General features: G+C 40.5%; 1 protein-coding gene across 1 annotated transcript; it reads right to left on the bottom strand.

Annotated features, from left to right (window-relative positions):
- Positions 1-535: 535 nt before the first annotated feature.
- Positions 536-8,836, bottom strand: CCR2 (C-C motif chemokine receptor 2). The gene is made up of 2 exons (XM_037527796.2): positions 8,737-8,836; positions 536-4,220 (listed from the first exon to the last, which is right to left on the bottom strand). Exon 2 carries the CDS (start codon positions 4,209-4,211, stop codon positions 3,093-3,095), a length of 1,119 nt encoding a protein of 372 aa, XP_037383693.1. The 5' UTR covers positions 4,212-4,220; positions 8,737-8,836; the 3' UTR covers positions 536-3,092.
- Positions 8,837-22,375: the final 13,539 nt, after the last annotated feature.

Genomic DNA, 22,375 nt, shown 5'->3' with positions numbered 1-22,375 from the left:
GACGTGGGCACGAACATATCCTTCTCTCGGGGGCCACATAGTAGGTCCTCCAGTGTGTTTGGCACATTAAATCCATGATGGAAAAACAATTGTCCACTTTCCCGTTTTACTTATTTGGTCACTGGATACCATGTGTATTAGTGAGCTTTTGTGCTTTAGCGGCTTGATGGATTAAAGCAGCAAACACAGACCTCGTTCTCCTGGTGCATGTGGCTGCCTATGGCTGCCTGTGGCTGGGGCCCTGGCTCCGCTCTCAGTGTCTCCTTGTCCGCTCACCAGGCTGAAGAGTCTGGGGAGTGGCCATCCTGTGGCTGAGCTGGGGGAGCCAGAGGCTCAGCCTGCCTCGGTGAAGGCTCGGCTCAGACAATGCAGAGGCCACTTTCTATTGGCCCAGCTGCCTGTGTGTGGGATAGGGTGTTCCACCTGTTGCACACCCTATAAGTCACAGGGTGAGGACAGAGGTGTGTGATCATACAGGGAAGGTGTGTGAACAATAAGACTATCCATCACACCACAGTCTAACAAAATTGGCAGTGCTTTTATTATTTTTATTGTGATAAGAACATGACTGAGAGCTAGGCTCTTAGCAGGTAGTTTAAATCTACCATGCAGTATCTTTACATACAAGCACAATGTTGCAAAGCAGATATTTATAGCATAACTTGTTTAACAGGAATTTTTGGCATTGATACATGGATAAAGAAAATGTGGTATATGCATACAGTGGAATATTAGCCTTAAAAAAGAAAATCCCCCCATGTGGCAATACAGATGAACCTCGAGGACCTTATGCTAAATGAAATCAGCAGTCTCAGGAGGACGCATACTGCATGACTGCACAGCCATACTGAAACAGTCCAACTGGCAGTTAGAAAGAACAGCAAGATGGTTGCCAGAGGGTGAAGGAAGGAAATGGGAGAGTTGACAGTTCTTTCTTAAAAACAATATTGTAAGAACATCGAGTCATTTTCCAGGTTGTAGTTTTTCTTTTTCTTCAAAAGCAATATTTACATTCATCATCATCATCATCAAAATGTCATGCCTTCATTGGGAGAATATATGCCTGAGAAGATGAAGCATTGCCCGACCCAGCACACACTTCCTTCTGAAACCTTCCCTAGCCACAGGCTAGAAGTAAACCATGCAAGTTCCAGCTCCCCAGCTGCCAGATGCCAGAGCCTGTGTTACTTGCCTCCGATCAGAAAGGCACTGGGTGTAACAGGTATGTTCTTCTGAACTTGGCTCAACCAACAAGAAATGATTTGCTTCCTTAGGTGAGTCTCTGCAGCTCCCCTCCACAGCAGAGGGGGCTAAAGTCTTTGGTTAGTAGTTTCCAAAGTAGGGGCAATTTGAGCATGAACAAGTATATCTGCAAAGCACTGAAGCTTCAAATATGGTTAAATACATGACTTTACAAGGATACCAAACAATATTTTTTGTGAAAGTGTGAGAGAATAAAGACGCAGTCAGGACGACAGTTGTGGGGCGTGTGCTGTGATGGGGTCACCGGGAGTTAGCAGGTCCACCAGCCACGGAGCTCCAATCTGTGACCAGCAACTACTAATGCTGAATCGGCAGTTTCCAAACATGAAGACATGTTCCAGAGTTTTGAACTCAATACCAAAATTGTTGCTATGACTAATACAGCATTTTCAGGCTTGGCTTAACCGCAACTCTTAAAAGGATACTTTGCCACATTTGCAGGGTGCAATTTCCAGCTTAAATTTATTTTTACATTGTATTACAAAAAATCTGAATCTATGCCTAATCCCAAAACTTGGTGCTGGAAAGATAGTTTGGAAAGCATTTATTCCAACCCATCTAGAGTCTTCCTCACCTGGGCCCACTGACCTGGAAATTTACACAGTCCTCTGACACACCTCCAGGTCCCTCCTCTGTCCTAAGGACACACTTCAAGGCCCTAATGGATTGTTTGCCTCTCCAGGGCCCACCCCAGGGCTCTTGTGGCATTGTTTCCTCCAATTTCCCCCAAATCTATTCTCTTGGACTTCTACAAACTGATTTTTGGAGTAGGCAAGAGTTAGGTGATAAAGGAGGTAGGGTAACAAGAAAACAAACAGATCAGACCTGGAGACGCAGGACTTTTGGGGTTCAGATGCATCCTTGCTGGTCTCTCAGCTGATTCTGGAGACACCCCTGCAGTACTCTCATGCCCTCCTGTGCTCTTACCATGATGCTCCCCCCACCCCCGCCCGGGGGGGAACTCAACAGTCATCACGCTTTTCTCATAACCACTGTCTCCAACTCTCCCCTTTCTCTGGAAAGGCCAAACCAGGGTTTAATTTTTTTCCATCTTATGAGATTGCACATATTTTATAAACAAAATTTTTGTTTTTATATAGGTGGGTGTGGTCTTAGAAGCATATGAACAATGGGGTGTGATATTTAACGGATTTCAAATGTAGGGAGTGTTGTTGTCACAGATAAACAATAATAAAGCACATGTGTGTCATGCACTGACTGGGAAGGAGATCATGGAACCCAACCAAAGCTCCTGGAGAGTTAGTACAGTTTCCAAGCTCTCATGGTCTGGTGACACCTACTGGTTTAAGTATGGGTGGGGGGTGGGCTAAGGGCAGCACTGCTTTCTGGCTGAAGGAGTGGGCCCTTGCCTGCATCCTCATACAGGCTCAGTGTTCTCAGGCCTCCCTCCTCCTTACACTTGGCTGACCCTTCTCACCCTCACTCCCCACCCCCATGCCTCTCTCATTCTCCTCCCTATGTCCAACTGAGCCCTTTATTAAAGACATTGATCAAACCAGAGAGTAAGTGAAGACTTGATGAAGACTGGACATTAGATACAATAGAGCATTAGTGCAAGGCAATGTGGCATTCTCCAGGAATTGAACTTGGTGGTGGGTCAAAGACTCTACCCACCATTTTTCTGGAATGTTCCCTGAGCACATGTCAGCTATCCAAGAAAGGACATGAGTATGTCTTGCTACATATAACCCTGAGGTTCCTGCGCAATTTAGAATGTACAGGTCTCTGTTCTTCAATTAACCCTTGAGGCTTACCATCACATGTAGATTGTTATCTCCCTCTAAGAGAACAAAAAAACTGCTGCTCATTTACAAACCAGCTGAGACTTCCTGCTCCCCAGTGGAAGGAGTGTACATTGAACTCACTCGATCTGCTGTCTCCCTATAGAAAGCTGGACACTGCTTGCAGAGGTGTTTGGCGATGTGCTTTCGAAAAAACCTTGAGAGGTAGCTTCTGAACTTCTCCCCGATGAAGGCGTAGATGATGGGGTTGATGCAGCAGTGCGTCATCCCGAGGGTCTCGGTCACCTGCATGGCCTGGTCCAGATGGCTGGTGCTCTGACAGTTACTCAGGCCAGAGGGCTCCTGGAAAGTGTCCAGGAGAAGGACGATGTTGTAGGGAGCCCAGAAGAGAAAGTACATTATCATGATGGCGAAGATGAGCCTCACTGCTTTGTGCTTCTTCTTCTCATTTCGACACCGCAGCAGCGTTTTTAGGATTCCTGAGTAGCAGATGATCATGACGAGCAGTGGCAGGACCAGGCCCAACACGCTCCTCATTATTGTATGGATAGCCTTGAATCCTGATGGGAAATAAGGGCCACAGGAGATACCATTGTCTTCTTTTTGGGCTTTGGTGTACAGGGTTCCTGGGAGAGAGACGATCACAGCCAACATCCAGGTGATCACACTTGTCCCCACCCCAAAACTGACCTTCCTGGCCTTTAAAGCAAACACAGCATGGACGATAGCCAGGTACCGATCGATTGTCAGGAGGATGATGAAGAAGATTCCCCCGAAATAACCGATGTGATACAGGCCTGTGAACAGCTGGCACATCACATTCCCTAAGACCCACTCATGCTCAGCGTGATAAGCCCAGAACGGGATGGTGAGGAGGAACAGCAGGTCAGAGATGGCCAGGTTGAGCAGGTAGATGTCGGTCATGCTCTTGAGCTTTTTGCAGTTTATCAGGGTGAGCACGACCAGCAAGTTACCCACAAAACCAAAGATGAACACCAGCGAGTAGAGTGGAGGCAGGAGTGTAGCCGCCATCTGTTTCACGTTGGTTTTTCGGCAGGGTTCGATGCCATCTTCGTATTCAAATGTGGTGGTGATTTCTTCATCGTTCTCTATACTATTCATTGTCAACAGAGAATTAGCTGTGGACAGCACATAGTTGAACTGGGCAATCATATTATCTGCCATCTCCCTGCTCTGTAAACAGAGAACAAAAGGATGACATACAAGGAACATAACTACAACCTCAGTGCTGCAATCTGGACCTCAGAACGCCTTCGCTCCATTTAAGCACTAACCTTGTCTTTGGTCTTCCCCTGGCAGCCAGCTCTGTGGAAGCCTATGTGCTAGTTTATTGCTTCCCATTCTTCCTGGGAGGAGAGGCCAGTCGTCTGTCCACCAGTCACTTCCCAAGAGCTTGGCCTTCCCCATGATCCTGATATGCATGGGGAGGCGAAACATGGGGGTTGCTCACTTTGTCCACCTCCTCTGCAGCTGGTGCACAGCCCGTGACCCATTCTTAACAATAATATACAAAGGACTCTACTACGTGGGCTCTGGAATGCTCTTCTCTGACAAGAGCAATGCATGAGGGGCCCTGGCAGTACCTTGGGTGGTTGAAGCTTGTCTGGCGAAGGCTTGGTATTTGGGAATGGAAGAGAATGGGGGCAAAACTAAGCAGAATCTCAGAAACACCAAGTCCTAAACCCACCCTTGAGCTGCCCATCTTCTGACTTTTTGTTATTGGAGAAAGAAGAAATCCCTATTTTAAGCCATTTGAGTTGCATTTTCTATTGTTTGCAGCCCAAAGTGCTCTAATGGGGACACTTCTTCATTTTCTGTCTCTGCCATCCTGCCAAAACTTCCCTTGCCAATGCCACAAGGATGACCCAATTTCTAAAATGCTGTGGCTTCCTTCCAGTTTCATCCTCATCAATCATTTTATCCTTTAGTGAATTTCTTCCACTGAAAACTCGGTTTTCAGAAGCTTGCTGCTGGGTCGCCATTCTGTAGTACTCCTCCATTGATGCCTCCGCCCCCAACCACACTGTCAGAGTACCCAGCACCTTCCTGGACTTTGATCTTTTCACTTTTTATCACTTTATTCTTGCCCCAAACTTCTTCCTGAACTGTGCTACCTCATTTCAGGGCTTCCTGTGGCTAGTGCTTCCTCAAGTTCCATCTTCTACTCTCACCTCCACTCTCTATACCTTAGAGCTGAATTTTCCATTGCCTGCTGCTTGTCTCCTAGTGGATTTATTCATTTAACAATATGCATTGAGCATCTACTGTGAGCCAGACTCTGTTTCAGGCACTGGAGACATAGCAGTGAGTAAGGTGGGTACAACATGGGACCCTCAATTAAACCCAATCAACATAAACACCCCCAGAAACTCATTCCAACTTGTGGATTCCTTGTCTTGGTTACTGTCAATTGTGCCATTACCTGAGACACAGGTCTTATCCTTAACCTGGGTCTCCTCCTTTTCAGAAGATTAAGTAACAGAACTTTGGAGCTAAACAGACCTGGATTTGAATCCTGCCTCCTACCTACAAGTTGTGTAATTTGGGCCTCATTACTTCTTCAACTATCAGTTTCTCTATGTATAAAATATCAGCCAAGCTGATTTGCTGTGCAGGTCAGTGGAGACAAGGACAGCGCCACGTGGCACAGTGATGCCCTGCGTTGACACGATTGCATCATGCAAATCCTACCTTGCGGATGCTCTCAGATCTTGCCCTCTGTGCCCCTTTCAACTGCCACTCTCTTGCCTTCTATGCCTTTCACTTCTGACTTTGTTGTAGTTTTTCATTTGCCCGTGACGTTCCTAGTCATACTGCCTTTCAATCAGCTTTCTTGAAAATTGAAATCGGGTCATTCACTGGTCAGCTTAAAACCTCCGGTAGCCTCATGATCTGTATGTGATGGGACCTCCAAGGCACTGCCCAGCTCACCCACCAGCCCTTTCCTAAGCTGATTTCTTCTCAGCCTCCCTCCAAATGAGACAGATTCTGGCTAGGCATCCAAGGTAGAGGGCCCATGGAGAGTGAAAAAAATTATCGGAGAGTGGAAAACTATAGGCTCTGCACCTGTAAGCAGGAGACAGCCGAAAATGCCCCATAGGAGGAGAGAAGGAAGGGATGGGGAGATGACCCCATGTTTTTGAGCTGGGTGCGTTCATCTCTAGCGAGCTCCCCGTGTTTCTAACTGCGCGTGTGCTAATCTTTAGCAAGCAACCTCCCTGGGTGTATTCAAAAGAGAAAGCCCCGTTGTGGGCTATATTTGGTAAAAAAAGACCCTAGGTGTGAGCATTTCAGGGATACTTGCTTGGGGATCCCACTCCCTGTGATGACAGGGAGCTTTCCTCCTTTTGCTGAACAAACTTTTAAAAACTCACTCCTTGTGGTACGTGTCCTTACTTTTTTGTGACACGAGACAGGAACTTGGCCGACAATGTACAACAAAATCACTTCTCAAATCCCAGACCCTGTGCTCCAGCTATAACCATCTCCTTCCATTTCCCCCCAAATCTTGATTTCCTTCATGTTTCCATGGTCTTACACATGCTTGCCCCTCTGCCTAAGGTGACCGGCAAGCTCCTATACATCCTTCAATACCTTCTCCTTTTCTGTGAAGGGTGACTTGCCTCTTCTAACAGTCACTCTGATCACATAACACTGTATGTGACTAAGCACAGGTCACACTGTCTTACACACTTTGCGTGCTTCTTGAGGTCAGCAACAAGTTCATAGTTTTATTTCCACCTCTTTTTTTTAAGATTTATTTATTTATGCATACAAGAACTAGGGTGCAGGCCAGAGGTGCAGGGTGTGGGGGTGAGAAGATTCACCAGAAATAGAGTGGGGAGCAGAACAGAAAGGTTGACTGAAATACACTGCTGAGAGGAGCAGAGGGTGAGACCGGAGAGGTCAGCTGCGCCATGTGGGTAGCTCCCTGGCCAGGGATAGAACTCCTGCTGCAGTGCCTGCCAATAATTTCATAGTGCTGAGTGAGACTTAACCCCTTGTGCCACCAGGGAGCCCCATTTCCAGCTCTTATGAGAGCACCTGGCTAGATGAGGTACCAGTAGATGTACTGAAAGAATGCACAAGAACTCTTCACAATAATGAGTATGACACCTAACATCATTAGGGCTTGATTCTCAAGAAGATATGTTTTTTCAATTTTCTGGTTGTGATGGTGAATTTGTTTTTATGTGTCTACACAATTAACTCTTAAATTTCTCTTGTGATAGGAACATTTCATAGACTTTTCATTTCACATCACTGAGCCAGATTCATGAAATCTGTCGCAACTAAATAAAACCTCAAAAAAAGTATCCACCCAAAGAATTTATAACTATAATCACTAGCATGTTCCTAAAGTTCTAGGTGCTGTGCTGAATAATTGGCATACATTAATTTACTCCTTATAACAATTTTGAGGTAACTCTTTACATATTTTACAAGTGGAAGAAATTGAAGCATGGGCAGATTAAGCAACTTTCCCAACTCACCAAGTAATTAATGGCTGAGCAGGAATTTAAATCTCTGCTACTCAATTTCAAAGGGCTGCAGCGTTCCCCATCTACAGGTTCTCAGAGCAGAGATGGATGTGGAACAGGCAACAGATTTTCTATGTATTCTCCCATATTTTGAACAGCACTTCTTTGGTATTTAGCTTTAAACTCCACAGACTCACCCACTCACCCATGCACGTGTACATGCACATATGTGTGAGCACACACACACACACACCCCTCCACCTTAAAATAAACTCCATGAAGACACAGATCTTTGCTTTGCAATGAGTTGCCTCAGTACCAAGGCTGCCACAGAGACTGCTAAATAATTATGAATTGAATTAATGAATCATTGAGAACTACCTGACTGCAAGTGGCTAAGAATAAGACACTCCACTGTGGACTAGACTCCCAAGGAATCCAGGGGGAGACTTTCTACAACTAACATATGGGGTCTTTGCACACAGTCCCTCACGGGCAGCAAGCCCTCTGGGCGGTTCTGTAATTAACCACAGGGCTTAATCTCATCCACGTGGGAAGCTGGGCAGGCTCTGTGGTTCTCAATTGCTGGGCTTTGGTATCACACAGAATCTGTCAGAAATATGCAGCCCTGATCCTCCCTCTGGTGACTCACGTTTGGGGGACTCCAAGAGGGACAGCTGCTCCTACCACTTCCATGTGTGTTTTCACTGCTGTGCTCTTGGCCACTCAGATACCAGCCACCTCCGCTTTTGTCACTTTTCCCTTGTCACTACAGCACACCTCACACCTACCACAGCTGAAACTTAGAAAGGCAGCTGAAATCACTGGCTTAGGCATCACATTCAGATATCAGGACTCATTCAGAGTTACGTGAAAGCTGCCTCTCAGCAGGGAGGAACACGGTGAGGGTAGCAGTAATGCAGAAGCTGGACAGTCCTCCCTTTCTGAGTTGTCCTCTTCAGCAGCTCTCTCCTATCACTGGAGTCCTGGGAGGTGTTCCCCCCAGCTTTGAGCTCCCTCACTGCCATCAGGGTCTTGCTAACATTTCTGGTGCAGAGCCTTCCCCACTCTCTCACCCTTATCCCATTTTGACTAACCACAGGTCCTGGGCTGAGTCCCTCAGGGGGTTCCCAGTCTCTGCATCTCTAGCCTTGGGATACCTTGAGTCTACGATTCATAAGGTAATGAAAAAAGCACCCATAACTCACCAGAGTATAGTTTCTTCTGGGTACACTGATGTGTCAGGCTTCTTAGCAACCGAACCCAACAGATCTGGAGGTAGAGACTTGTGTACAGAAGTAGGAAATAGTTTCCTCTCAAAGGAGAAGGCGGAGATAAAGGCAACTAATGGTAGAGATTTGAAAAAAAAACAAACCAATATAGTTCTTCTTTTCCAGCCAGAAACATTGTACATTCAGTGAGGTCTTCACAGAGGGTATAATTTAGAAATCTTGCTTATGTAAACTTAAGACTTGGGCACATCCTGTGTACATTGACAGGTGCATAGTTTATCTGAAGGTCTGCAAACTTTCCACTCTCTTTTGTCACTTTTGATTTGCATAGGTACAACACCACAGAAATTCATTTATCCAGGTATAAATGCTAATAGGGGCTATTGGTGGTGGTGGAAGAGGTTTTATGTCACCATGTGCTCCAGTTTCAGGAGCATAATGGATTTGGGGTCTGGCTAGAAATTTAATTTAGATAGATATTTTTAATGAAAAGGAAAAGCTAAATAGTTTCTTGTGCCAGAGATGACCTTAGCAAGAAAACCAGGAATCTCTTCTCCCACCTAGACAGCAATGACAGTGGCACAATCTGTTTGATCTAAAGATTTGGGAACTCTAGAATCTATTGAAGACTTGTAACTTTCAGGGGAAGTTGGAGGTCAATTTGCAGGTAAGTTTGGTCAATTTTAGCCCTTAGTAGCAGCAACCCTCTTCCCACTCTCTGCCTGGGCAGGCAACCTTGCATCGCGTGCACTCAGCTTATAGCAGCCAGGGTGAGCAAAAATTGTTAGGGACCTGTGCTCTGATCCATGATTACTACTTCTGATCACAGAAATGCAGACAAAAAGGCAGACAATCTTAGCCGTATTTCCTCTCCAAGCCCTCCTTTGTCTACCAAAAGAAACATTAAGGTAATTTAAAGAGTCTGCATCCTTAATTTTTCTCCCTGTCATTTTTCTCTTTTTCACCTTCTGTGAACCAGACATAAAAGACCAGGATATTCAAATGCAAGTGCATTTCCAGGGAAAGAAAGTAACATACTCAGAAAAGAGCTGAGATGGCCTAAAGGTCATACCTCAAGCTAATTCTAGGTACAGACACAGCTGAAAACCGTAACAACAACAACAACAACAATAATATAATAAAATTAGACTCTCCTGGAGAAGAAGAATCTAATTTTCAGAGATACCACACTATTAGATTCAAATGTCCAGTTTTCAACAAAAAAAATCACAAAGCTTACAAAGAATTATGAAAATATCGCCATTAAAAGGGAAAAAACAAACCAATAGAAACTGTCCCTGTAAAACACCTGCTGACAGATCTACTAGACAAATGATTTAAGATAACTGTCTTAAAGATAGCCAAAGAACTTAAGGGAGATGTGGAGACAGTCAAGAATAGTTGGTATGAACAAAAAAGATTTATCAATAAGAAGATCTAAAAGCTAAAAAGAAACCAAAAAGAAGTTCTGAAACTCAAAAACACAATAACTAAAATGAAAAATCCACAGGAGACATTCAGAGGTAGGTTTGAGCAGGCAATATATATATATATATAATATATAAGATATAAAATATATATTATATATATTTATATTATATACAAAATATATAAGATATATATGACTATAATATATATTATATATATATAAACTTAAGGAAAGGACAATGGACATTACTGAGCCTGAGGAGCAGAAAGAATGGAAAAATTAACAGAGTTTAAGGGATCTGTGGACATCCCAGGAGAATAGGAGAGAAAGGGGCATAAAGAGTATTTGAATAATGGCTGAAACTTCCCAAACTTGAAGAAAAACATGAGTATAACATCCAAGAAGCTCAATGAACTCCAGGTAAGATGAAAACAAGACACATTATTAAACTTTCAAAGACAGAGAGAATCTTAAAGTGGCCAGAGAAGACTCATCATATACAGGGTGTCCTCAATAAGATTAGCAGCAGATTTCTCATCAAAAATATTGATGATCAGAAGATAGCAGAATGATATATTCAAAGTGCTATGAGAAAAAAATTGTCAACTAAGAACTTTGTATTTGGCAAAACTGTTTTTTAAGAGTGGGGAAGAAAAGAGGTCAGTTCTCATAAACAAAACAGTGAGGTAGAGAATAGGACAGTTCAGGTAAACAAAAGCTGAGGAACTTAGTTACTATTAGATCTGCCCTACAAGAAATGCTCAGGAGAGTCATTCTGGGTGAATGAAGGACACTAGATAGTAACTTGGAGTTGTATGGAGAAATGCAGGTAAATACATGGGCAATTCTAAAATCTAATATTATTGTAACAATGTTTAGTAATTCTAACTTTGTGTTTTCTACGTATTTGAAGAGCAACATGTTTTTAAAAATTATTTATGCCAAATAATCTAAAAGCTAGTATTACTGTATCTTTGACTTGCAACTTCAGATTTGGATCTTTACATAATTTCAAAGACCAATTCATACAAAACAATGATTAATTTATGGGTTTTGTACACACAATGTATAAATATGCAATTTTGTGACACCAACAACCAAAAGGTCTGAAGGTGGAGTTGTAAAGGAGGAGGATTTTTGCATATTATTGAAATTGAGCTAGTATAAATTAAAATTAGGGTATTATAATTTTGGGATATTAAATGTGAGTTCCAGGACAGTCACAAAGAAAATAACTACAGAACATGCATTCACAAAAGGAATAAGAAGGAATTTAAACATTTCACTCTAAAAAACAAACAAAACACAAAAGGAGACAGTAGTGTAGGAAATGAGTGACATCAAAAGCCATAAAGCATATAGAAAACAAATGACAAAATGACAGAAATCCCTCCTTATTAATAATTACTTTAAATGTAAATGAATTAAATTCTCCAATCAAAAGATATAGAATGGTAGAATGAATTTAAAAATACTCTATATGCTGACAATAAGAGACTCATTTAGTTCCAAAGACATTAATAGCTCAAGAGTGGGATGATAAAGACAGTCCATGCAATTATTTAAAAGAAAAAAAAAAGAAAGAAACAGGGGTGGGGATGGCAATATGAATATCAGATAAAATAGATTTTAAGTCCAAAAAAGGTAAGAAGAAATGGAGAAGGATATTATATATTAATAAAAGGCTCAATACAACAAGAAGATATAAAAACTGTAAACTTTTACACTTGATGAAAGATCATTAAACTAAATGGAGCAAAAATGGAAATGAAGGGGAAGGAGACAGTTTGTGATAATAGACTGTTTGTGCAGTCGGTAACTGCAATAGCCCGTTCTCAAATGGATAAACAACTAGATAGTGAGGAAATAGAGAACTGAACACAAAACCAATGAGATCTAACAGACACTTATGGAGTATGCTACTCAAGAACTTGTTCTTCTCAAATGCACCTGGGACATTTTCCAAGAAAGACTGTATCAGAAATAGAGAACCACTAACACCCAACAACAAAAGCCTGATTTAAAAAATGGATAAAGGACTTGAACAGATATTTCTCCAAAGAAGATCTTCAAATGATTAATAAGCACATGAAAAATGCTCAACACCACTGATCATTTGGGAAAGTGCAAGTCAAAACTACAATGAGAAACTACCTCATACTCAGTAAGATGGCAACTATCCTCTAATCAGAAAATGCCCGTAGGAAAAAGAAAAATATCAGATGGTTTCACTTATATCAGGACTATAGGGGAACCAAATAAGACATAAGCGTTAAAAAATAATAACAGTACAAAACACAACAAAGCAAAAACAGACAATTATAAATCAGAGACATCCTGCAGGGAGGAGGAGGGAGAGGGATCAGAGGAGGGAGGGAGGAGCACAGGGGACTGAGGTGATGGTGCACGGGTGCCTTGGGGAAGGAAACTCTATGGGGGCTACACCTGAGGGGGTGGGGGGAAGCAAATATTGTTTAAAAACAGTGAAAATTTTAAAAAATTAAAAATTAAAAATTAAAAAAAATTAAAAATTAAAAAAATTAATTTTAAAAAATTTAAATTTTTTTAAAAATTAAAAAAAATTTAACATTAAAAATAATAAAAAAATAAAGGTTCACAGAGCACAGAAATAAAAAATAAATAAATATAAGACTATATAAAAAAAGAAAATAACAAGTGCTGATAAGGGTGCAGAGAAATTGGAATCTTTGTGCACTGTTAGTAGGAATAGAAATGATACTGCTATTGTGGAAAACAATATGGTGGTTCCCCAAAAATTAAAAATAGAATTATTATATATTCGTCCAATAATTTCACTTTGGTTATATACTCAAAAGAATTGAAACCAGCATCTTGAAGAGAGATTTGTACACCCATATTCATAGTGTCATTATTTCCAGTAGCCTAAATGTCTACATTTCTTCTTCTAAGAAACGCAAGTACTCATTGATGAAATGACTATGTAAGTAAAATGTGGTGTATGTGTACAACGGAATATGGCTCAGTTTTGAAAAGGAAGGCAATTTTGACACATGCCACTACAGGGTTGAACCATGAGGACATTATGCTATGTGAAATAAGGCAGCCACAGGAGACAACTACTGCATGATCATAGAGGCAAAAACAGAATGTTGGTTTCCAAATGCTAGGATGAGGAGTTATTGGGGAATTGCCACTTAAGGGTTATAGAATATCAGTTTTATATGATGAAAATAGTTCTGGAGATGGATGGTAGTAATGGTTTCACAGATTTATAAATGCATTTAACACCACTGAATTAAACACTTGAAAATGGTTAAGATGGCACATTTTATTTTATGTGAACATAACATATTATATTTATTTTGACACCTTAAAAAAAAGAAAAAAGAAATCACCATTATCAGCACAAATTCTAGGTCTCATGGAACACTGGGTCATTGGAATTGGCCTCTGGTGCTTTCTGGACTTCAGGGTGCTTTCACCCTGGAGTCCTTTCTAGATTTCAGTAAGTTGTAGCTTTGTATTTGTGCATGAGATCTGTTGGTGCTAAGCAAAGGGGCTTCAGGACTTTCCTTAGAAGACCTCTCCTTGCTGGATCAAGAACAAGAAAGTTTTCCTAGTTATCCAACATGGTCTCTGGGCAGGGAGCAGAAGGATCATTTTGAGATTTTAGTAGAAGAACATGTCATACTCACCCCACTGGTACTGGGTGCACTCCCACTGATGGAATCTGCCTTGCAGTTCTCTTGCTGCTGGCTCCATGAGTCAGTCGGGATGGAGAAGGTCAAGTCAGGAATTTCACCTTTGCTGATTAGGACTACTGTGCATTCCTGCCTTCACACCAGACCTCATTGACCCCAACCCTATAACTAAACAGAGCAAGGGGCATAGAGGTAGGTAGTGATAGAGTTTAGGAGCAGACCCTTTGTCTTATCTCAGGCATAGGGAAGAGATGCATGCTCTGCTGAGATTTTGAAAAGACTGCAAAGGGATGAGAGTATGAGAGAGAATGATAGAGGCAGGGTTAAGAAAACCAAAGGGATGGTGAGGTGCCCAGAGGTTAGCAATAGCGGGAATTATTACTCCTGTGCTTGAAGGATCAAAAGAATAAACAGTATCCCCTGAGCCCTGATAAGAGCTGGCGTTGAGAGAAGGGTGAGAGGGTACAACCATTACTAGAACTTCAGCAATGCCGGGTAAGAGCAGGAGTAGAAAAGCACCCTGACCTCCTGCTCCTGTTCTGAGTCAGGGCTGCACAGTGATGGAACCCAGCGGAGGAAGGAGCCCCAGGAGGCCAGGTGATGTAGCCATTAGACATCAGTTTCTGGGGCTCTCATTGGATTTGGGGGAGAATGACAAATAGTGATACAATGATTGAGTCATTTTTTCCCTTGGCCCATATAGATAGAAAAGTGGGAACTTGGGTGAGTACCCTTGAGGACTCTTTTGCACATGGAGAGAATTAAGAAAGATGCTTTTTCATGAATTTGAGAATGCCACATCTACCGTTGGGTCCTGGTTTTATGGTTTCTGAAATTCTCAGTCTGGAAGAGGAGAGTGGTCTTCTGAGCAGACTTGGTGGGAAGCGTCTGCCCGTCTCCTGCCTCTGGTGTGCCCGCTGATCAAGCAGGATCATGTAGAAGGTATGGCTGTGGCCTAGGGCAGGGATGAAGAGACCTTTAATTCTTTTGTAAACCAATAAAATGAAAATAGTTCATGCTCCCTGAATGAAGAGGGAAAAGCCAGACTAACATTAGCCATAATAAGATTGTGATTTTTGTTTATTCATGCTCAGAAGCTCCCCTCCTGAGTGGCTGTTGGGTGTTGGGTGGCAACACCCAACCAAATGAAAACACAGGGAAAGGATGACTAGAGACAATTGCTGTGGGGCAAAAGACAGGAAATCATTTTCAACAGCCTGAGGGTACTTGTAACTTTCTTACTTATCTGATGTGGATTTTTTCAGTTGACACCTTTAGAAGGTAGAAACATTTTTTGCCTGTTTTTCATAACAGATGCTTTTGGTTGATTGCGGTTTCTCTGGTTTGCATGCTTCCTGTGACCTACTAAAATAGATTAGTGAGTTCTAGGATTTTACTTTTGGTTAAAAACAATGATATGGATTGATATCATATCCACAGAAAAAGCAGTTACATGTTCCTACATGTTTTGGATATGTCTTCATAATGCAAATAATACAAAAACAATTCTACTTTTTTTTGAACCAAATAACAATGCAATGTAACAGGGCATATACTCATAGCAAGAAAGTCCAGAAATTTAAAATGTTTTTTGGAAAGAAATATCAAGCAACAGAGTTCAAACATTAATTTTCCCTTCATCCTCCAAGTTGACTATCATTTCCAAGTGAGCGCAACAACAGACAAAAATATGTGATGAAAATAGAAATTAAAATGTCATAAAAATGGTAATTTAACTTTAGAGTGTAATGGTAACTTTAAAGTACAAAGAGAGCAGGGCCTCTCTGGTGTCCTAGGGGTTAAGTCTTGGCACTATTATCAACAGCCTGAGTTTGATCTCCAACCAGGGAGCTAATCCACTTATGGCACAGCAGACATCTCCTGTCTCACCCGCTGCTCCACTCAGCAGTATATTTCAGTAAATCTGCCTGTTCTGCTCACTGCCCCCACTCCCTGTACCTCTGGTCTACACCCCAGTTCTTCTATGCAAAAGTATAAAAAGAGATTAGATGTATCCATAACTTCAGGTTAGATAAACTTTGATGAAATAGCAGTAAAGTTGGGATCTTTATTCACTTGCTGATTAGTCCTCTCAAGTGATTTAGCATTCACTTGAACACTACAGGAAGAGATAATCCTGTGTTCTTCCATAGCCCAGTTTTAAAGTACTCTGTGACTTGGTTTAGATACCTCAGGTAGACTGTTCTTAAGAAGCCTTGGTATGGGATAATAGAGTACTTAAAGAGCCATTTTTAAAGCCATCAGGACACGGTGACAACAGGCTGGTTCTGGGGAATGAGAAGATAGAATAAACTCTCATCACTATCATTTGCCCCTCTGCCCCCAAGAGTGATGGATAGTAGTAGGAAGAGGTGAGTGCCTGTAGGATGAGATTCATGCCTGCCATTTAGGACCATATCAATTCTCCTACCTCTGATATTATCTAACTTTTGAGTGTGGCTTCTCAGGTGTCCTGGGAAGGGGCATAATGCTGTTGCCAACTGCAAGAAACTCAAATAGTGTTCTTTGCAGTGTTGGCATGTGAAGAAACCCACAAAACCAGATGTGGCAGAGATTCTGATTGGTGGACCTGACTGAGGTTGGCAGTGGGTGATGAAAGATAGTGAGAGGGACTCTGAATAAGAATGGTTGGCTAGATGTATGCCTAAACTACAGTTGGCTTTGCAGAAACCATAAATCTTGATGGTGGGGAGAAGACAAGTTTGTGAAAGTCAGCTCATTATTAAGGCACTTCAAGCAGACAGACAGACAGATACACACACACACACACACACATATCATGCAAGCTGAAAGCAAAAGTTAGTTCTTTAAAAAGATAAAGTTGACTAAGAAAAAAAGTGAAGACCCAAATAACAAATTAGATGAAAGTGGGAATATTAATACCAACTTGACAGAAATGAAAGATTACATGAGAATACTATGAGAACAAATTAAGTAACTTAGATGAAATGGACAAATCCCTGAAACCACATAAATTACCAAAAAATTACTTAAGAATAAATAGAAAAGGGCCTCCCCTGGTGGCGCAGGGGTTGAGCGCTGGGCTGAGAGGCTGCCTACAGCCTCTGCAGCACCGGTTTGTTCCGCAGCCGCCGGCGAGGGTCCCACAAAAAAAAAAAAAAAAAAAAAAAAAAAAAAGAATAAATAGAAAATCTGAAAAGACCTCTAAAAATAAGAAGTTGAATCAGAAATCAAGCACCCCCTCCCCAACAACAAAAAAAATCCAAAACCAGGTGCCTTCACGGATGAGTTCTACCAAACAGTTAAAGAAAAATTAACACCAATCCTTCTCTAACTCTTCCCAAAAGAGAAGAGGAAAGAATATTTCCTAAGTTATTCTATGAAACCAGCATAACTCTAATAGGAAAGCAAAAGACACTCCAAAACAAAACAAAATAAAAACTGTAGACCAATACTTGTGAATATAGATGCAAAACTCTCAACAAAATACTAGCAAACTGAATCACAGCATATTTTTAAAATAATAATTTATTTATATATATTTTGCATTATTGATCTTTTTTACAATGTTTGCTTTCTTTTCTCAGGTGTAGTCCCCATAGAATTTCCACCAGCAATTCACCAGTGCACCATCACCATAGTCCCTTGTGTATTTCCCACCCCCATTTTGATCCCTCTCCCTTCCTCTCCCTGCAGGATGTCTCTGATTTATAGTTGTCTGCTTATTTTTGTTTTGTTTTGTGGAATCACAGCATATTAAAAAGACAATACACTATGGCAAAGAATAGAAGGGTGATTCAGTATAAGAAAATCATGCAATGGAATATGCCACATTAATGGAATGCAGTGGGGGAGACCCATGATATTTCAACACAAAAAGTACTTGGCAAAATCCAACAATCTTTCATAATAAAACACTCAAGAAAGTAGGAATATGAAATTATTTCTTCAACATTAAGGACATTTTTGAAACCCCAGAGCTAACATCAAATCCAATAATCAAAGAATGAAAACTTTCCCTGTAAAATTAGAAACTTCAAGGATGTCAGCTTTTGCCCCTGGTGTTCGGTACTGTACTGGGAGTTCTAGTCAGAGCAATCAGGAAATTAAAGGCCTCCAAATTTGAAAGGAAGAAATGAAACCACCTCTATTCACAGATGATATGATCTTATATACAGAAAATCCCAAAGTATCTATTAAAAAAGAAGCCCTCCTAAAACTAAGAAACAAATTTGGCAAAATCAATGCACAAAAATCTGTTGTGTTTGTACATACTTAGCATTGAGAAATCCAAAAAGGAAGTTAAGAAAATAATTACTCTTACAACAACATCAAGAAAAATAAAATACCCAGGATTAAATTTAACCACAGTGGTGAAATATTTGTGCCCTGAAAATATAAAACTGCTGAAATTAAAGATGGCCTAAACAAATGGAAGGACAGTGCATATTCATGGTTAGAAGACTTAAAATTGTTGAGGTGGCAATATTATCTAAATCTATCTAAAGATGCAACCTCTGTCAAAATTCCAACAGCCTTTTGCAAATATAGAAAAGCTGATCCTCAAGTTCATATAGAAAGGATCCCAAATAGCCAAAACAATTTAAAACAATAACGAAAGGAACAACTTTGGAGAACTTGCATTTCCTGATTTCAAAACTTACTAGAAAACTACAGTAATTAAAACAGTATGGCACCAACATAAAGAGATATGTTTATCAATGGAATATAATTGAATGTCCAGAGATGAACTCCTATATTTATTGCCAGTTGATTTTCAATAGGAATAACAATACAGGTGAATTGAGAAAGAGTATTCTATTTAACAAGTGGTGCTGGATCACTGGATATCCACATAGAATAGAATGGCATTGGACTCCTTCCTTATATCATATACATGAATTAATTCAAAATGGGTTAATGATGTAAATAAGAGCTAAGACTTTAAAATATAAAACTCTTAGTACAAAACATAGAGATAAACATTTATGACCATTGATTTGGCAATGAAACTTTATATATGACACAAAAAACATGAATAACAACAAAAAAAGGGACTTCATTGAAATTAAAAAAACCCTTTGTACAGTAAAGTACAAAGTAAAGAGACCACCTATAAGATTAGGGAAAGTGTTTGCAAATCCTATCTCTGCTAATGGTCTAGTACCCAGAAAATATAGAAAATGCCTTTATCTCAACAACAAAAAGACAAAAGAACCCAATTTAAAAGTGGGCAAGAAAGTTGAAAAGAAATTTCTCCAAAGAAGATATACAAATGACCAACAAGAACATGAAAAGGGACCGAACATCATCTGTTTTCATTTCACTGAGAGATGTGCCTAGGAGTTGGATTGCTAGCTTGTATAGTAACTTGTGTTTAACTTTTAGAGGAATCACCAAACTGTTTTCTAAGCTGCAGATGTACATTTTATATTCTGACTAGCAATATATGAGAGTTCCAATTATCACCTTCTTGCCAAGAGTAGTTCTTACCTCTTTTTGGTGATAGCCATCTGGGTGAGTGCTATTCATTGTGGTTTTGACATGGATTTCCCCAATACTTGTTGTTGAACATTTTTTCATGTGGTTATTGACTATCTTTTTGGTATCATTGGAAAAATACCTATTCATATCCTTGGCACATTTTTAATTGAGTTACTTTTTGGAATTGAATTGTAAGCATTCTTTACTTATTCTGGATACTAGTCTTATATGTATTATGTGCAAATATTTTTTCCTATTCTATGGGTTATTTTTTCACATTTTTGATAGTATCATTTGCAGTACAAAAATTCTTTAATTTTGATGAAGTCCATTTCATCTTTTTCTTTTGTTCTTGGTGCTTTTTGTGTCATAGCTACGAAACCATTATTCAACCTAACTAAGGTTATGAAGATTTATTCCAATGTTGTCTTCTTAGAGTTTCATAGTTTTAGCTCTTACATTTAGTTCTATGATTATTTTGAGTGAATTTTTGTATACTGTATGAGATAGGCATTCAAATTCATTCTTTTCTTGAATGGAGTGTGGGTTTCTAAACACACAGTCACATTGTTGGCACTGCCCTGGTTGGCCTTAGGATGGGAATCAAATTTGTTCTTTTGCATGTGGCTATCTAGTTGTCTCAGCAGCATGTGTTGAAAGATCATTCCTTCCTCCATTAAGTGGTCTGGGCATCCTTGTTGAAAATCAGTTGGCCATAAATGCAAGACAAGGCATTGCATTTAGACTCTCAATTCCTAGACTCTCAATTCTATTCCACAGATCTTTATGTCTATTTTATACCATTAACATGCTGTCTTGATTCCTGTAGCTTTGTAATAAGTTTTGAAATCAGCATGTGTGAGTCAACTTTGCTCATTTCAAAATTGTTTTGGCTTTTCTGAGCCCCTTGCATTTCCCTATCAATTTTATGATCACTATGTCAGTTTATACAAAAACATCAATTGGAAAAAGGGATTGAGTTGAACACATGAATAAATTTAGTTATATTGTCATCTTACAAATATCAAGGTTTATTACTGATCTTTCCCCCCACCCCCACCCATCTCCAAAAGCATAGGCTTTCTGTGTCAGTCATTTGGTGATCTCAAATGGGCTTAGGCATCATGCCCACAGACATGCACAGAAATGAGCAAATAAGGAAGAAAAAATGGCAACTCATCCCTCCACTAAAAACCATAATTTTAGAAGTTCTACACAACACTTCTGTTCTCACTGGTCAGAACTTAGTGACTTCCAGTTAGCAAGGGAAGCTGAGAACACTCATCTTTTGACAGGTTATGGTTGCCTTGCCTAGGATTTTATTGCCGAGAAAGATGAGGTAGCTAAGAAAGAAGACCTATTAGAAGGTAACCACTGGTCTCTGTTAGATTTGGACATTGGGATGTATTTCTCCCTTCCCTGATCCTTCTATTAGGAGAGGCAGAAACGCATCCTCTCTTTCACTTTAAGCTATAGGCCTCGACTGTCTTTAAGATTATTTGATTTCTTGATGAACTGTGGAATTTTGACTTGCAATCTTATTTTGAATGCAAGAATATTTTGGCTTTCCTCCCCTTCCTTTTATGCTTATCTTTCCACATCTAGTTATTTTGCGGTTGTCTTTACCTCATTCCCTCGAGCCAGATCTAGGCCTTGTGTGAATTGCTCAAAGTGCCTGTTCTGAGAGGAGACTGCAGATATAACAGCAGGGAACTTGGTTCCAGGCCTGGTTTCCATGTGACGCCTACACTCTCCTGCCTCCTTAGGCCTGCTGCTCTGTTGGAAAGAGCCGACAGTCATCAGTCTTCTTTTGGGACTTGGAGAATTTTATTCTGTCTTTGATTTTAGGAAACAACTTGGCTCCACTCCCATCTCTAACATGGACTTATACCTCCTACCCATCAAAAGTCACACTCCTGGCTGCCATCACCCAGTGCTGGAACTTGTTTCAATGGGCTTGTGGGTTAGCACCACTCACCACCTTGGTTTTTTGCTCCACTTTTGGTTCCCAGAAATGCTTGTTTTAGGGGTTGGGTATGTGCTTTTGGAGATGTGTGTGTACATGTGTGTGTGTGTGTTACCATTGCCATATCTACATAGCAGAAAAGGCATGAGTAATGAGTGAAGACACTAAGTCATTTTGAGGAGAAATCAGTGTTTTCAAGCAACTGAAAGAAAGTCAATGTGGCCATCAGTCTGAGAGTGTGACATGAAGGTTTGTGGCGCTGGAAGTTACCAGACTTATAATGCCTTGTTAAGAAGTTTAATGTAAAATAGCAAAAGCTTTTGATCAGGAGCATGTAGAAGGGAAACAAGAAACTACATTTTCTGGAGTCCCTCTCCTTGTATTCCCTTCTCTCTATGGTTGGAGGTATGAGGAGACCTTGACTGTGATTTGGAAAGCAGAAAGGAGGAAAGGACACTATTCTCAGAAGTTAGTGGTGGCCAGGTGCAAGGGCTTTCAGACTTCTTGCTCAGCTCTTCCTTCACTGTCAAGAAAACCAGGAATTTTTTCCTCCAGGAACTATTGTCATAAGTCCTCATTTTCTTTTATGGAGCGCTAGTGGGAATGGAACTAACTGGGGCTTTTCATTATATTTTACCATCTTTTCTTCTTTGATTCATTAACTTAGCCAACATTTAGCAGGATTTAGAGTCAGGTGGATGATTACATATTACATTAATATGTAATGATTAACTCTTTTAATTTTTCAATAAATTGTCCTCTCTGTTAATTATTTTGCACTGACCTTCACCACTTATTCTTTAGGTACATATCAGGGGAAATTAATGGTTCACTGGAAATATATGCAAATATGACTGGAAACAGAACATATGCTTTCATTTACCAAATGCTGACTGAGAGCCTAAAGCGTTTTGGGTATTATGCTAACAAAATATAAAGATGTACAAAGCATGATCACGTGTCTGTCCTTAGGGGGATGGCAATTTGACAAGCTGAAGAAATTTTAATATAAGGCAATATAAGATGACCACAAATGGAAATAAACCTCTGCACTTCAGAGAACTCAAAGGA

The sequence above is a fragment of the Talpa occidentalis genome, unplaced genomic scaffold (assembly GCF_014898055.3).
Source record: "Talpa occidentalis isolate TD23 unplaced genomic scaffold, MPIMG_talOcc4v2.1 talOcc4.10, whole genome shotgun sequence".
In the NCBI taxonomy this organism is placed as follows: Eukaryota; Metazoa; Chordata; class Mammalia; order Eulipotyphla; family Talpidae; genus Talpa; species Talpa occidentalis.
The sequence above is the reverse complement of the archived record's forward strand: the minus strand, read 5'-3'. Positions and strand labels throughout refer to the sequence as shown.

Excerpts from the sequence above, each read along its gene's own strand:
- CCR2 (XM_037527796.2), bottom strand. The coding sequence starts at position 4,211 with ATGGCAGATAATATGATTGCCCAGTTCAACTATGTGCTGTCCACAGCT.